General features: G+C 32.3%; 1 protein-coding gene across 1 annotated transcript; it reads left to right on the top strand.

Annotated features, from left to right (window-relative positions):
* The first annotated feature begins 15,203 nt into the window (after window positions 1-15,203).
* LOC133297740 (GRAS family protein TF80-like) lies at window positions 15,204-16,413 on the top strand. The gene is made up of 3 exons (XM_061496932.1): window positions 15,204-15,213; window positions 15,265-16,277; window positions 16,402-16,413. Exons 1-3 carry the CDS (start codon window positions 15,204-15,206, stop codon window positions 16,411-16,413), a joined length of 1,035 nt encoding a protein of 344 aa, XP_061352916.1.
* The last annotated feature ends 222 nt before the right edge of the window (window positions 16,414-16,635 follow it).

Genomic DNA, 16,635 nt, shown 5'->3' with positions numbered 1-16,635 from the left:
ATGTCGAAATGTAATATGAATTTTTTTTTTGCATAGTTCAAATATATATATATATATATATATATATATATATATATATATATATATATATATATATATAGAGGTAGGATCATTTGACACCGGTGTCAAATTTGAAGTTTGACACCTCATCTGAGAGTCGTTAGATCAAAAAAGATCAATGGTGTCACATGCTCACAAATCAGAGTCGTTGATCTTTTTTAATCTAATGGCTCTCAGATGAGGTGTCAAACTTCAAATTTGACACCGGTGTCAAATGATCTTACCCCATATATATATATATATATGTATATATATATATATATATATATATATATGTATATATATATATATATATATCACACGTAATAATAATAAAAAATTATATATATTTTTAGTCATTAATTAGCTTAAATTTAATAACTTATATAATTAATACATTAAAATTATTCTATATAAATTAAAACAGATTAAAATTGACATTCTTATAAAATAAACATGTTTGTGAGTTTTGGTTTTATATATGTTGGATATATATTTTATTTTTAATATGTTAGTAAACTCTTACGTTTCGTTTACGTTTTGTGATTTTACGTTTTTACATAGACTCTACGTTTTAACAATATTGCACCTATCTGTGCTAAGAAATTACACAATAAAATGTGGGGAGAAGTGAGGATCAAACCCGCGACACGGAAGCTCTGATACCATTTAAATAATCATTTCAACCCTAAAGCTTAAGTTGTTGGGTGGCGAGGACTTCTTTAATAATTTATCTTATTCTATACCAATATCGCATTTAATCTGTGAATAAATATTTGAGATTTCACATATGATGGGACCATGTTAAAACAAAGCATATACTCATTCGTTTGATTCCCATATGTGTATGTATGTGTGGAAGGAAAAATTGCCGTATTGGGATGAGGGCAAAGAGAATGGGACGTGGGGAGAACGTGGTTTCTTTGACGTGAGTTTTGTTGATTCAAAAGCTTGGATAAGGGGATGCATGGCGGGTAACATGTCTTTCTCATTCTTTTGTCCTTTTATTTAATGTGTAACAACGTTGCCAGTTAATCAGTTCTGATAGTGCCTTGTGCTTTCATCTAGAGACTACATAGTAATATTGGAGTTTACGCCCCGTTACTAAATGGAGTTTTAGTTTGACTTTAATATTGGGCAATTATTGGGAGGCTAATAGATTCTGCGACTACTTTCATCATTTTTCTTTCTCTTTTTCACACCAACGCTTTAATTGTTTTTAATTTCTTTTTGAATGAGATAAATTTTAAAAAATAAAAAAATATATTGATATTGATTAATGTTTAAGAAAATACTCTGTGTAGCTATTTTTTTTTATAGATTTTATAACATTTTAAATTTGTTAAAAATCTACAAGACATAATGAGTTTCTTTAAAGACATTGGATCTATAGTAAACATGCTAATTCCCAATTATACAAAAGGATTCGCATGTTAGTATCATATCTTTGACCTTAGATATTTTTGTATATTTTGTTTGTTTAAATAATATATTAAATTTTAATTCATAATTACTATTCATTATTATTCAAGGCTATTTGATTATTTTATATTTCGCATAAGCTCAATATTAATTTTTATATATAGTTTTCTGTATCAGTATATCGATTTGCCTTATGTGAATGCTTCTAATTAAAATATAATCTTTTTTTACCTACTGAAATTAATGCTTAAGAAATCTATCATTACAATATTGGGTTTGTTTTTTCTGATGTTATTTTAGATAACTTTATCTAATGTTCATCAAAACGACGTCGTTTTGGGACGGAAATCATGGTATTTTTGTAATTTTAATTTATTTCAGGATTATAATAGTCTTTATCACTCTAATTTTTTAATTTTTCAACCCCAAAACGACGTCATTTCGATGAACATTAGATAAAGTTATCTAAAGTAACATCGGAAACTTTTTTCCCTACAAAATATTATACATAAAATATAATATACAATTTCACGAGTCTATGGCTTATAACAGAGGAAACTCGTTACACATATCCAATTTTAATGCATTTGATTTTTCCTTTAAAGAGTATTTCTACTTTTTCAATTTGAAAGATTTCAAATTTCAATATTTAAAAATAACAGATGGAAATATTCATTTTAAGTAAATATTTAGATATAATAAAAAATATTTTTTAATTTGATATCCAATCAAATAAATTCGTATGTATCCTCTAATTATGTTAATTAGAATAAAAAATAAGGAGGAAATAAATATGAATTTATCACTTTTATATTTCTGTAAAATAAATATCCTCTTTTGAATTTATTCTTCATTTCAATTGATTTATAAAAAATGCTAACAACGTAAACACCATTTAATATTTTCTTTTCAATATTCTATTTATCATTAAATAAAATTTTATACTGGTCTCACTCGTAGATAGTAACATAGTTATAATCAGTGTTGTTAAACCTGGACTGGGCATCAACCCGGTCAGGGTACTGGGTCACTGGGTCACTGGTCGGACCGGTGGGTCACTGGTCGGACCGGTTGACCCGGATATATATAAATATGAAAAATTAGCATCTGGGTACAACTTGAAAAACATTAATTTTTCCTGCTCACTAGATGTATATGTAAAGATTTTACAAAAAATCCCAAATCTTGCAAAATGAACACAGTACTGATCCGTGTATGCATATGTAAAGTTTTTTTGTTTGGATGGTGTAGCAACATATAACCCAATTTTAATGCATTTGATTTTTCCTTTAAAGAGTATTTCTACTTTTTCAATTTGAAAGATTTCAAATTTCAATATTTAAAAATAACAGATGGAAATATTCATTTTAAGTAAATATTTAGATATAATAAAAAATATTTTTTAATTTGATATCCAATCAAATAAATTCGTATGTATCCTCTAATTATGTTAATTAGAATAAAAAATAAGGAGGAAATAAATATGAATTTATCACTTTTATATTTCTGTAAAATAAATATCCTCTTTTGAATTTATTCTTCATTTCAATTGATTTATAAAAAATGCTAACAACGTAAACACCATTTAATATTTTCTTTTCAATATTCTATTTATCATTAAATAAAATTTTATACTGGTCTCACTCGTAGATAGTAACATAGTTATAATCAGTGTTGTTAAACCTGGACTGGGCATCAACCCGGTCAGGGTACTGGGTCACTGGGTCACTGGTCGGACCGGTGGGTCACTGGTCGGACCGGTTGACCCGGATATATATAAATATGAAAAATTAGCATCTGGGTACAACTTGAAAAACATTAATTTTTCCTGCTCACTAGATGTATATGTAAAGATTTTACAAAAAATCCCAAATCTTGCAAAATGAACACAGTACTGATCCGTGTATGCATATGTAAAGTTTTTTTGTTTGGATGGTGTAGCAACATATAACCCAAGTTGATACCATCAATATCAACAAACTTCTAGAGATAAGAATAATAACTTAATAAAAGTAATTACCATAACTTCAATTCTTCCAAAGGAGTAGTTCAAGACTTCAAGCAAAATAACTATTGAGGATATGTAACAGCCCGTTGTACACCGGTATTGTTAACATTCATTATCTTTTTCCAATTATTACGCGAGCATTTAAAACAATAAAAAGCGTAATAATTAAAAGCTGTGACTATAACTGGTAACTCTTGCGGAATACTTATTTTAAGCAGTGTTGTGAAAACCGGACCGGCCCGGCCGGTCCGACCGGTTGGCCCGGAAACCGACCCATCAACCGATCCGATTCTTCCAATGGACCAGACAAGCAATCGACCCGGTGAACCGGTCAAGAACCGCGGTTCAACTGGTGGACCGGTTTTACAACTCAACCCGATTTTTGAAAAAATATTTTCAAAGTTGCAGCCGCTGAGATTCGAACTCGAGTCTTGTGAGAATGTCCAACAACAACTTATCACAAAGCTGCGTTTATTTGTTAGTTAATATGCACCATTTAATATATATATATATATATATATATATATATATATATATATATATATATATATATATTATCATTTAATAGAATTATTTCAAAATAGCATTTAGTGGGAATCAAACCCTTGTTATGAAGATATAAATTATAGTCTTTACCACTAAACTACTTGCACCATTTAAAATATTTATTATATAATTGAATATAAAATATAAATTTATATATATATCTGGTTCATGCGGTTGAACCAGTGACCCACTGACCCGGTATCCCCATCGGGTCGATCACCGGTCCGGGTTTAATAACATTGATTTTAACTATTTTTACATCACACTTTACTTATTATAAGTTACTAAGGGTTCCCATAAACCCACTTAGCTAATTATTAAACTTTACGTTTTTACCTTTTCGGGGATGGTTCACTCATTAATTTTCTGCAAACTCACCGCTCACAATCAGACCATCCTTTCGAGTTATATTTTTTTCTTACTTAATTCCCTTTCTAAGAAGCTATCACACGCTCAATTCGGAGCTCATTTTCTCCGGCTATCGCCGTTTGAAGTTGAATAAACGAAACGGCCAACCAACCCCAAAACAGCAAAAAACCTCTCTCACTCTCTGAATTACTGCACCGAATCCACTAATCCAATTGCCCTAAAATTTTTACACCATAAATTAGACACCTCAATCTTCGATTTTATATATCATACGCTTAATTTGACTTAGAAACAAAGCGGGAATTAATTTCCCAAAACTGGTCCAGAACTGCCACATGTGCAGTAGGCACATGAGCAGTCTGCGTTCCTCCATTTTTTCAGGTCGAAGACCAACCCAGATTTTCCCCAAATTTTGACACAAGGTAGAGGACATCTCAACCTTCAAATTGGAGTATGGAACATCCCTATTGGACCTCTATGGAGGGATATACGCTCTCCCGAAGTTTGCCTAAATTCTGCCAATTCTACCGAAAATTCGTCAGAGTTTCCTTTGTTTTTTCAATAATCCCCAAATCGTACAAGCTCACTAATGCCTCAAAGGTACCTAATAATCCAATAATAATCCAGTAATAATCCAATGGGTGGAACACACAAGGAACAACAACTCCTTGGGGCACTTACAACCCAATCCAGTTTATATTTATTACAACAATAGCTTACTTTAAAATCCATACATAGTTTCAATCACTAGTTCCAATTTCATGCATATTTCATCATACAAGTACTCATAACCTAAAATAGGCCTAAAGCCCTTCCATCATATCATGTCATGCATCAAGTACAATTACAATATTTGCTTTACAATTTACAACTTAAAACTTAAACTTTAACTTACAATCTTTCAATATTACAACTTAAATACAAATTACAACATAAACTGAATAACATAAACTACTAGACTTAGGCAAAATGACATGAACAAATATGCTAATGAAACTCATCCTACATACATATGAGATGTTCATGCCCTAAGTCTAGCCTAGGCCACATGGCCAACAAAATGCAAATTACTAAGCACTCCACTGATCACTCTGCGGGCCTCTTGCCCGCTGCTCCAGCTCCACTGCTACCTCCTGAAATAAATGCCCCGAGACGGGGTGAGATATACGAATATATCTCAGTAACCCAGAGGTTCTGGAGAAAACTCCGCCCAATGGTTCACTTCGATGCATATCAATAGTATAAAACAACCACTTTCAAAACGGGATAAAGCAAGGGGTTTAGAGAAACTGGGGAATATCGGGATATAAAATACGACGAAGCTGGAATGGTAGCTACCAATACCACGCAACGTCCTCGGCATATATAAGCCTACGGGTATCATCCAAAGTGTGTTCCAAGAACCACAACCATGATGCCCCAACCATCCATAACACCCGAGACATTCCTAGTGTGCTCATATCCGGATCACACACCACGACCCTAGGTCAACTAGAACTCCCTCTCAGAGACCTATCCAGTGGAAGTCCGAAACTGCCCGAAGGCTAACTGTCTACTGGCCAGAGAATCGGTAGATAAGTACCCACTGTGATAAATGCATGCATGCTCATGTTATTCTACACTACTCATATACACTTCCTACCGTTGCCATCAACTGGCAAGGTGGAACAGAAAAGGGGAACAAGCCCCAGTACCAAGAGGTTACCTTAATTTGTTCTTTCCCTTAGCTCCGCAGCAGCTTATTTCACAACTTGGTACACAACAGAATGCATACACAGAGAACATTCCCAATCACTCAAAACTCAAACAATACATGCTAATTCACAATTATACATGCATTGATTCAATCTCTTACCTCAATCCACTTGGTCCAGGACCAAGGGCAATCCACTTATTCACTGTTCAGGATTCAAGTCGACGTACGGCAACCTATACAACCACGTACAACCATCAGTATACGTCAAATTACGCCAAAACGCGAAAAACATGAAATCCTCCCCTTCCCTTTGGGGGGTTCGGCCATGGTAGTGCATTTTATAGATTTATTTTTCTAAATTTTCTTTCTCATTTTATTACTCATTCTTAGGTTGCCATGAGGCCAATTCAAGTGCCGTTTCGCCGTTTTACGTCTTTTAAGCATCGTTTTACCAAATAGTTTACTCTAGTTTCATTATGTCCCTAAACACAAGTTATTAATTTCGGTTGATTCTTCCACTATCAATCCATCACACAACACATCTAAACACCATTTAGTTACACATTACACCATTCAAACCATGTCAAACACATTAATTCACCTCTTTTTGCCCTATGGCCAAAATTTCACATAGTGTCCTCCAAGGGATTTCCATCAATTCTTAAAACTCCACACCTCAACCAATCACATTATATCATCATATAATCATACCACAACTCATAAATAATCTCTTAACACATTTCCAAAATTTCATGTCATGACCATCAAAATTATTCTAAGTTAAAATCATCAATTTTTCACCTAAAATTTTCATTGCATTTATCACCAATACACATTATTCTAAGACACTTTCATGTACAAACTTTTTCCAAATGAGCTCTCTAACATCATACATCAAACAATGCAAGGCTTAGGTCTCAAAATCAAATCATCATATTCAACCAATTAAAATGAAAGAACACTCACCCAAATGGAAGGTACAAGACTCCTCCTAACTATACTCCACCATTGGAGCACTTGGAAGCTCCAAGAACATGGATTTTTCCTCACAAGTCGCGGCTAAAAATGGGAAGGATCTCCTCACACACATGGTTTCAAGGCTCAAGAGTGGTACCAATGTGTTTAGAAGGTCCTCTCCATCGAATTTCAACACAAGGATCAAGTGTTTTGGTGGAGAAATGGCTAAGTTAGGTCCAAAGGAAAATTTGCATGAAGAAGGGGGAGGAGGGGCTGTTGTGCGGGTATGGGGAGAGACAAAGAAGGGAGGAGATGATGAATAGTAAAAAAATGAGGTGGACATAAGTGGTTTTAATTGGGTTGGGTCCCACGCCACCTCACGCGATCTAAAACTTGTCCGAACGGTCACTAAACGTCCTTAAATTCAAAACTTATTTAGAAATTCTAATTTTTAACATTAACTATTCTCCTTTTATTATGCTTGATCAGATGAATCCGAAATTTTCCGGTCGTTCGGAGAAAACACTGTTTTAAGCTATTGCGCGCGTCGTTGGCACGCTTCCCCAAACTGACTGAATTCCATCAAATATTATCAGAAATCATATTTCCTAGTTCTATAGACCATTTATAAGTCATATTTGAAACCTATAGCTCAAAATTCAATCGGCACGTTTTACGGTGCAATCGTAACGCGATATTTTTATCCGCGAAAAACATTATTCACTGATTTTTCTGAAACTTGCCTAACCACTCAATTTCTCATTCTGAACCCATTTCCAGGGTTATTTTTATCATCTGAGACCTTCTACTCAATTTTTATCTTCCTAGGGTTGCGTGTTGGCTAATTACCGTTTTGCCCTTTCTTTGTATTTTGGCCTAATCTTTAGGATTTTCACTGAATCTTCACTTAATTACTCACTTAATAGTTTAAACACTTAATTTAAAACTGTGAGGTGTTATAGGATACACATATTATAACCCCACCACCAAACAGATCCATCATCTGTCAACTCACAAATAAGCTCAAGATATAATATATCCAATCACACTTGCGATAGGATATGGGATTTGTTTGTAAATGCCATATGAATGTTGAGCTTACCACTGCGCAAGAGTGAAGTGAGACCCTTCCACGCCAATGCTGAGTGTATCACTGTTGGCCAAAATGGAGCAACAAATGGAGACCAGTCTGCTGACTTGATGTCCTAAATAGCAATGACCAGTCTGCTATAAAAGCTTCGGTATGGTTATTTGATGTCCTAAACTAGAAACAGAACAATATGAATACTGGGTATTTGAAACAAAATATATTTAATAATATGCATACAAAATCAGCAAAGCAAACGTAATTTTGATGTTCAATAACTATTTAAAGATGGCAAAGCAAAATTTAACATATTTCCTACTAATAAATTTGATAACAGCAAAGTAGATCAAAATTTTCAGCCAAAGGGATAAAACTATTTCCTACTAAACATTTAACAATTGTAAATCACCAAAATAAAGGAAAAATTCTTTCTAAAAGCAAAGGAACCAAGTTTCCATAGCCCTTTCGATGTTCAGGTGCAATATATAAATATAATATAGACAGAGACAGTGCAAATGTGATTTTGAGTCAGAAATACAGAAAGCATGAATTTTTACAGAGACAAAGTGATAAACATTACGAGTATTTGACATAGTATTTGAAACCAAAAAAAATAGAACAATGGAGACGAGATATATGAGTACCTCTATTACGCGCGCGAGAGAGAGACGAGTCAGAGACTTGAGGGAGTGAAAGACCAGAAATCAAAGAAATTTTTGGCAGAGAAGAGAGAGTGAGCGACGCAAGGGAGAGAGTATGAAGCGAGAAAATGGAGAGAGAGAAGATTAAGGGTTTCAAATACCCAGTATTCATACAGAAAGAAAGGTAAACCATGAAAGGGAAAGAGGGAGACTCAAACTCACCTGGAGCAACGCGGCGGCGGCGACAAAGAACACCACCAGGAGCGACGCAGTGGTGACGAAGAAGACTATGAATTTCGCACGGTTTAGCCATTTAGCCTTTAGGGCTTTCGTAAACTTTAGGGATTTTTTAGGGACATAGTTATTTTTGTGTGTTTTTTTATGTTTTTTTTTTTTTTTTACATTGACCCAGACCGGTTCATAGAACCAAGAGGGTCACCGGAACCCGTTAAAAACCCGACGGGTCATGCGGGTCACTGGGGGCTGATTACTTGACCAGTCCAATAGCTCACCCAAACGGGTGACCCAACCGGGTCACCGGGACCCGGGTCGACCCGGGCGGGTCGGTCCAGGTTTAACAACACTGGTTATAATGGTCTCACTCGTGGACCCCATATGACATTTCATTCATTAATAATAAAAAATATTGAATAGGTTTACCAAAAAAAAATATATTGAATAGAGTATGTTAAAGAATGTACTACTGAATTTCTTCTTTATTTATTTACATTTTTGTTGGAAAAAATATTTATCTTGGGAGATAAAATTATTTTCAGTAACCCTAAACTTTATCAATTTGGGAATTAAAAGAATTAATGAATGATCTTTTAGGAATTTTTGTATATAAATTTTGTCAAAATATTTTTCATTAATTATCCCAACTCTCTAAATGATAAAATTTTAATTTTTTTAGAGATAACTTTAATTCCGATGACACGAGAAATAATAAACCCTCTTTTATTATATCAAAACCCATGCACACAATGCTAATTTTTCATGCACTTGATTTTCTGTTCGAGAGTATTTTACTCAATGTTATTAAAATCGACCCGGTCATTGACCCGGTCGAGGTACTGGGTCACTGGATCAACTAGTGGGTCACTGGTTCAACCGCATGACCGGTTAATTATATGCAATTTTATAATTTATAGTAAAAAATTATAAACATACACAAATGTCTACAAAAAAATGATAAAAATTTCAAATATTTTAATATAAAAAATAATAAATCACATATTATTATCCAATAAAGGACAAATAAAAATATAATAATCATGATACGAGTCTTTAGGTTCAGAAAATGATATTTCTAACTATAAATTAAATTAAAATTTTCTGTATAGTGCATAATTGAGATAATATTAGTGTTGTAGGTACATAACTTATGTAAATCAATAAGCAAAAAAATATTCAAATATGTTCATTATGATTTTTTAAAATAAAAAAACCAATTTTCGAAATAATTTTTTTGTGAGACCGGGCCGGGTCACCAGGTCACCGGTTTTCATGAAAACTGGCCGGGTTGGACCGGGTCGCACCAATTTTGATGCATGACCAGTCCGTTGCTTCAACCAAACGGTTATATGACCGATTTACCGGTTCCCAGGTCGGTCCGATTTTATTAATACTGATTTTACTCCTTAAAATAAATAGATTGCAAACCTCTTATATTTCAAAATTTCAAAATTATAAATAATTTAAAATAATAATATTTTCGAAACAGGTAATAAATAATTATGTTAATTAGATACTAATAAGATATATATTCTGAGATACTCTTATCCCTGTTATGTTGATTAATTATAATCGACTATAAAGTAAGGGAAATAGTTTTTTCCAACTGTAGGAGATAATTGTCTCATGTCAGTGAGACATAAAAAGACGTGCCTGCAATTTCTTTTCTTTTTTATTTTTCTTTAACTTGTGGGCTTTACATTTCTTGTTAGTGTAGGAAAAAAAATTTCTCTCATGTTAAATGAGAGAAGTATTACCCATAAAGTAATTATTATTGCTTCGTTATTTCCTGGCGTTTGTTCATATTACGTTTGTATTTATTTTTTTTAAGTTTTATTTTCTGCTTTCTTTTTATTTTTTTATGTTTGATTATTTTGTTTCTACATATTATTTTCTTTTATTTGAAGTTTTCTTTTCTTTTCTTTTTTTTCTTTAATTTCTTTTCCTTTCTTTGAAAAATGGCTTCGTCGAAGTCGTCTACTAAAAAATTATTCCAGCTCTCTGCATTTTGTATGAGCCTAATCATAGATTGCCTTTAAATTTTATTCTTTAAACATATATTTCGTTATATGAAAACTTTTTATGAAAAAACATACATAAATAATAAATTAAAGCAGTTAGACATAAGAAAAATTAACGATGTAAAAAATCTTATTCTTAGACTCATATAAGTTGATGGCTTAGGTCTCTATATATAATTACCATTTCATATTCGCGTTTTGAGTACTTATTATATTATCTCATTATTCCGTTACAGAGTTGAAATCAAGTTACCTTCTAAATTTTATGATATTATTATCTAATTATTTTTAATATGGGGCTGGATGATTTTATGATATAGTTTTTCTTAAAAAAAAAATAAGTCTCATTTTTTTATTGAATGTAGTTAAATTTTTTATGTTATGCTTTAGTAAAACGTTATTTATTGTTTCTTTTGTCGGAACTGCAACATTTATATATTTTTAACAAGAGTTTTATTTTTCTCATATTGTTAAAACAAAATTATCTTCTAAAAATAAAAAAATTATGTGCTATAAGCAGTACATAGTTATAATGGTAAAATTAATTTTTCTCTTTCGGTCATGTCAGCTGACAATATCTAAGGAGAAAAAAAATTAATATTATAACTATACATTGTTCTTAATATATAATTATTATTATTTTTCAAGAGAGATTTTCTTTTTCAATAACATAAGAGATTGATTTCTGTAATAACAAATGAAGGTTATAAACAAAGGGTTTTGATTTTCTCATGCGGTAGGAGAAAATTTTCTTATGCTGTAGACACATCATATGTGGAGCCCATATCTATTAAAAAAATAAAAAATAAAAAAAAATATTACACGAAAATCGAAGGGTCACTAATAGAAGAAAACAACTCTCCTTCAACATGAGAAAATGATTTTCTATAAACAAAAGAGGAAGGATATTGTAACAACCAAGTTGGTGTTACTACCACGTTACTACCAATCAATCTCACCGTTAGATCGATTATGTTGATCCAACGGTTATATTTATTTCCATTTTTGTATGGTCATGATTTCCCAAATTTAATACTTTATATTTATTTCCACCTTTGTATGGTTATGATTTTTCATATTTAATGTTTTCACTTTAAATTTGGGAAATCATAACTATACAAAGATGGAAATAAATATAACCGTTGGATCAACATAATCAATCTAGCGGTGAGATTGATTTGTAGTAACATGGTAGTAACCAGTGTTTTAAAATCCCACCCCACCCCCCGGGTTGACCCGGGTCAACTCTGACCCCTCCCCTCTGAGGGTTGGGGTCACAAGTTGGACCCTGTATACACATCGACCCCTCTGACCCCAAAACCCAGCCGGGTTTCAGTGACTCCCGGGTCAGACGGGTCGAAGGGGGTTATTGCATATTTTCTTTTTTTAAAAAAAAAATCCATGAAACGACATCGTTTTATTAAAAAAAAAAAAAAAATCCTTGCAAACCTAAATCTTATCGTTCTATTCTCTCCCAGTTCCAGCGACCTAGACTTCTTCAATCTTCACCTCGCTGCTATAAATCTTCTAGAAAAGGTAAAAATTTACCTATTCAAATGGAATCTTTATGGTCGTCGATGAAAAACAAAAACTCATTCTTACTTCCTTTAAATTTTTCTTTGTTAGAGACCTTCTCAAAAGAGGCAAAACCAGATCAGCGTAGTGATCCCATTAACTTGTGGTTGTAATCGGTGAATTATGTTAATTATATTTTGAATCTTTGATGATTGGTGGTTTATTTTTTAATATTTTCATATATGATATATATTTACATTTTTTAATATATAAAATCGGGTCAGCGTAGTGACCCCCCGGTTGAACCCGTGACCCCATGACCCCTGACCTTGACCGGGTCGATGGCCGGGCCGAGTTTTTAAACACTGGTAGTAACACAACTTGATTGTTACAATATCCTATCTCTAAACAAAATAGTCAAACTTGAAGGCGGGAACTATGAAGTCCAACCCATTAATTGCTGATAATTGATATAGAGTTGCACCTTTAAGTTGGGCTTGTATTGGAGAAAACTTTCCACCATGTTTGGGTTGTTGTAAGAATCTTATTAGTATGCTAAGCCCAAGTCCCTTCCACAGATATATAGCACTCTGCATCCACAAAAAGTTTTTCTATCCAAGAGTATTTTCCTCCATGAAATAAAAAGATTTCAAAACTCTTATATTTCAGAATTTGCACTCTCTTATGTTTGTTGCATTTATATTTTATTTCAATTGCACTTACATAAAGTGTTTTTCATAAACTTAAAACCTATTTCCAATATAGTCAATATACCTACTTGATATTTTCCTATGTTAATTCATCAAATCATGAATGTATAATCTCTATTCAAAAGCTCATCTTGTTTGCTACTGCTTTTGAAAAGGAATCATAGTTTCTCTTGTGCTAATCCTTTATCGCTTTTGTTTTCTACTTAACCAATTTATATTTTAGAGGAAAATTTTATTGTCTAAACAGAAAAGCAACAAAATTTTAAACCCTTGCAATTGTTATCATCTCCCACATTTTAGTATTAGTTAGGCCGAAGCAATGGAATTGAAGTTTAGATGAAGGTTATCTTTCCAAGAAAAGGCGACTTTGTCTGTAATAGCTATAAATAAATAGTAGAAATGTCATTTACAAAAAAAAAAAAAAAAATAGTAGAAATGTAGAATGCTTCGGATCAAGCTTTCTCTATATAAAACTGTATACCATAATGAAAAAGACTTCAATATAGGAAAACTCTCAATATAGGAAGAAAATAAATAAATTCAATCGAAGAATTAAAATAGATTAAATTGTTGTCACACAAAGTAAGTAAATAAAGAAATAAAGTGTAGCAATATTTATCTCTCAAAGGAAGAGAGTTATTTACCCTATTATATAATATTATAAATTTAATTTAATGATGTACCTTAAATTTTAAAAATTTTATTTTTTGTACTAAACAAAATAATTTATTTTTATTCATTAATAATGTAAAATATTTGCAGTGAGGTGATATCTCATTTGTTTATCGTGTACACAATTGTATATTAAATGGTACATTGTGATAACCGAAACTCCTAACGGAAATTCACACCGCTGAGCTATCAATTTTTATATGAAACCTATGTTTTGATTATTGGGAAATATATTATATTGTAGAAATTTTTGCAACAAAAAAATAACTATGTATTATGAGCATTATATAATTGTAAGGGATATAAAACAAATTTTAATATTATAACTATATATTACTCATAGTACATAGTTATAAGAGATATGAAAAAAAAAAACTATATACTACCCGTAATATATAATAATAATTATTATTTTCAGGATGTCAACATCCTAGGGAACATCCTAGGGACCCTTAATTATATAACCTAAGATATAAGAATATTCCAGCTAGGGTGATAAATGTTTTATTCCGATTTGGTAGAGGAGAAAAAAAATTTTATCCAGAAATCTCAATTTTCAGAAATATGATGAAAACATTCAGTTTACAATAAATATCCGAAAATTAAAAAATTTAGAAAAATTTAATTTTCCGAAAATCCTGAAAAATACCGACTACCAAACGTCCACTCAAAATAATTGCCTGTTCATTTCTTCGCAGATCGAGGAGTTAGTCAAAATATTTGTGTATCATCCTCCTTAGCTTAGTAAACAAATCTCTTTGCCTCATTCTCCTTGTGTCTAGTGTACCGTTTTGCATGAATCCAAATAACATTTTTTAGCCGCCGCATTAATTTAATAACTGTTGTAGCAATTGATGCCTACCATGGAATAATCGTCACTTGGTTCTTTTGTACTTTTTTGGATTTTTATTGAATTGAGCTAAGATCCATACTAAGTTTAGGAAGCAATAGTAATATTTTTATGGAGAGAATACAAAAATTCTGGTTAGAAATCTCAGATGACACTTAAATATCCCAACACCATTCAATTGCACCAAAAGGAGTACAAACAAAGGAGACAAAATCAACTTATTTTTTTATTGTGGTCACATGAACTTTTAACTTTAACTGACTCATCCCCAATAAAACCCAACACCATAATCCATGTTAAGACCTCTTACAGTGGCATTGAAACGAAACCTGTAAGAATTGTTCATCTACCTTTTCAATTGGATTGAAAAGCAGTAAAAAAGTTGAGAGGTCGCTGGTGTGTACATGTATGGTCATTTGTCCAATAAGGCCAACTTATGGACTTAGGTAATACAATCTCTTATTTATAGAATATTACTCTTCATGAAATTTGAGGAGGAAAAGAAAAGTTTGTATTAAGAAGGGCAAAGAAAAAAGAAAAAAAAACATTATCAACATCAGAAGAACTACTCGTTAAAAAACTATTCTTTGAGTTGTATCCGTTTTCAAAGATTGCTTACAAAATCACCAATCAGGCCATTATTGAAGCCATGGAAGGGGAAAAAGTGATTAATATCCTTGATCTCAGTGTATCTGATGCTACTCAGTGGATTTATCTTATGCAGAGTTTAAAAGAGCGTTTACCAAACCATTCATATTTAAAAATTACAATTACATGCATACATGAGAAGAAAGAGGTCTTAGAGCAAATGAGTTTCCATTTAAGAGTAGAAGCTGAAAAGTTGAATTTCCCTTTTCAATTTAATGCTATTGTAAGCAACTTGGAGAACCTTGACCTTGAAAGATTGCCTTTCAAGAAAGGAGAGCCTCTTGCAATTAGTTGTGTACTTCAACTTCACTCTCTTCTTGCCACTGATGATCAAATGGTAAAAAATCCAACTCCTGATTCAGCATTGTCACCTCCTTCTGCATGTCCTTCACCTAAGATGGAGTGTTTTCTGAGTGGCTTGTGGAAGCTTCATCCTAAAGTGATGGTGATCACTGAGCAAGAATCAAATGTTAATGGTTCCACATTGACAGAGAGGGTGGACAAAGCATTGAACTTTTATGGGGCCCTGTTTGATTGCTTGGAATCTACCATTTCAAAAACATTAGTAGAAAGAACCTTACTGGAGAAGATGCTATTAGGGGAGCAAATAAAAAATATTATTGCATGTGAAGGAGTTAAAAGAAAGGAGAGGCATGAGAAACTTGAGACATGGATCACTAGGCTTTTATTGGCAGGTTTTGGGAAGGTACCTATTAGCTTTGATGGGATGCAACATGCCGCAAAGATGTTACAAAGCTATGCACATGGATATCAAATCCGTCATGAGAATAAATGTTTGTTTATCTGTTGGGATGGTAATCCTCTCTTTTCTGTATCAGCTTGGAGGTTTCCCTCCGAAGATGTATGCTGGAATAGAAAATAACCTTATTTTATTAGATTAATAATATAGTTACAAACATGTGTCATGGTGTGTGCATAATAACGTTTTTAAGATAGTTAACTTAATATTCAATTGTCATTATCAGCTATATGCTTAGGATTTTATAATTTGAAATAACAATATAGGAAAAATAACATATTAATTATATGTCATGTATTTAGGATTTTGTGTAAAGGATTTTTTTGAAGTTATATTGAAGGTGTGTTAGCTTTTCAGTAAAGGAGGAAAAGTATTGTATTATATATTTATGTTGCACTTCAGCTATTGTTAATATTGATTATATATTTTCTATTCAGCAACTAGCATATTGCAGCATTGG

The sequence above is a fragment of the Gastrolobium bilobum genome, unplaced genomic scaffold, assembly GCF_033153095.1.
Source record: "Gastrolobium bilobum isolate Gb01-03AN ecotype WA unplaced genomic scaffold, APGP_CSIRO_Gbil_v1 utg3870, whole genome shotgun sequence".
In the NCBI taxonomy this organism is placed as follows: domain Eukaryota; kingdom Viridiplantae; phylum Streptophyta; class Magnoliopsida; order Fabales; family Fabaceae; genus Gastrolobium; species Gastrolobium bilobum.
The sequence above is the reverse complement of the archived record's forward strand: the minus strand, read 5'-3'. Positions and strand labels throughout refer to the sequence as shown.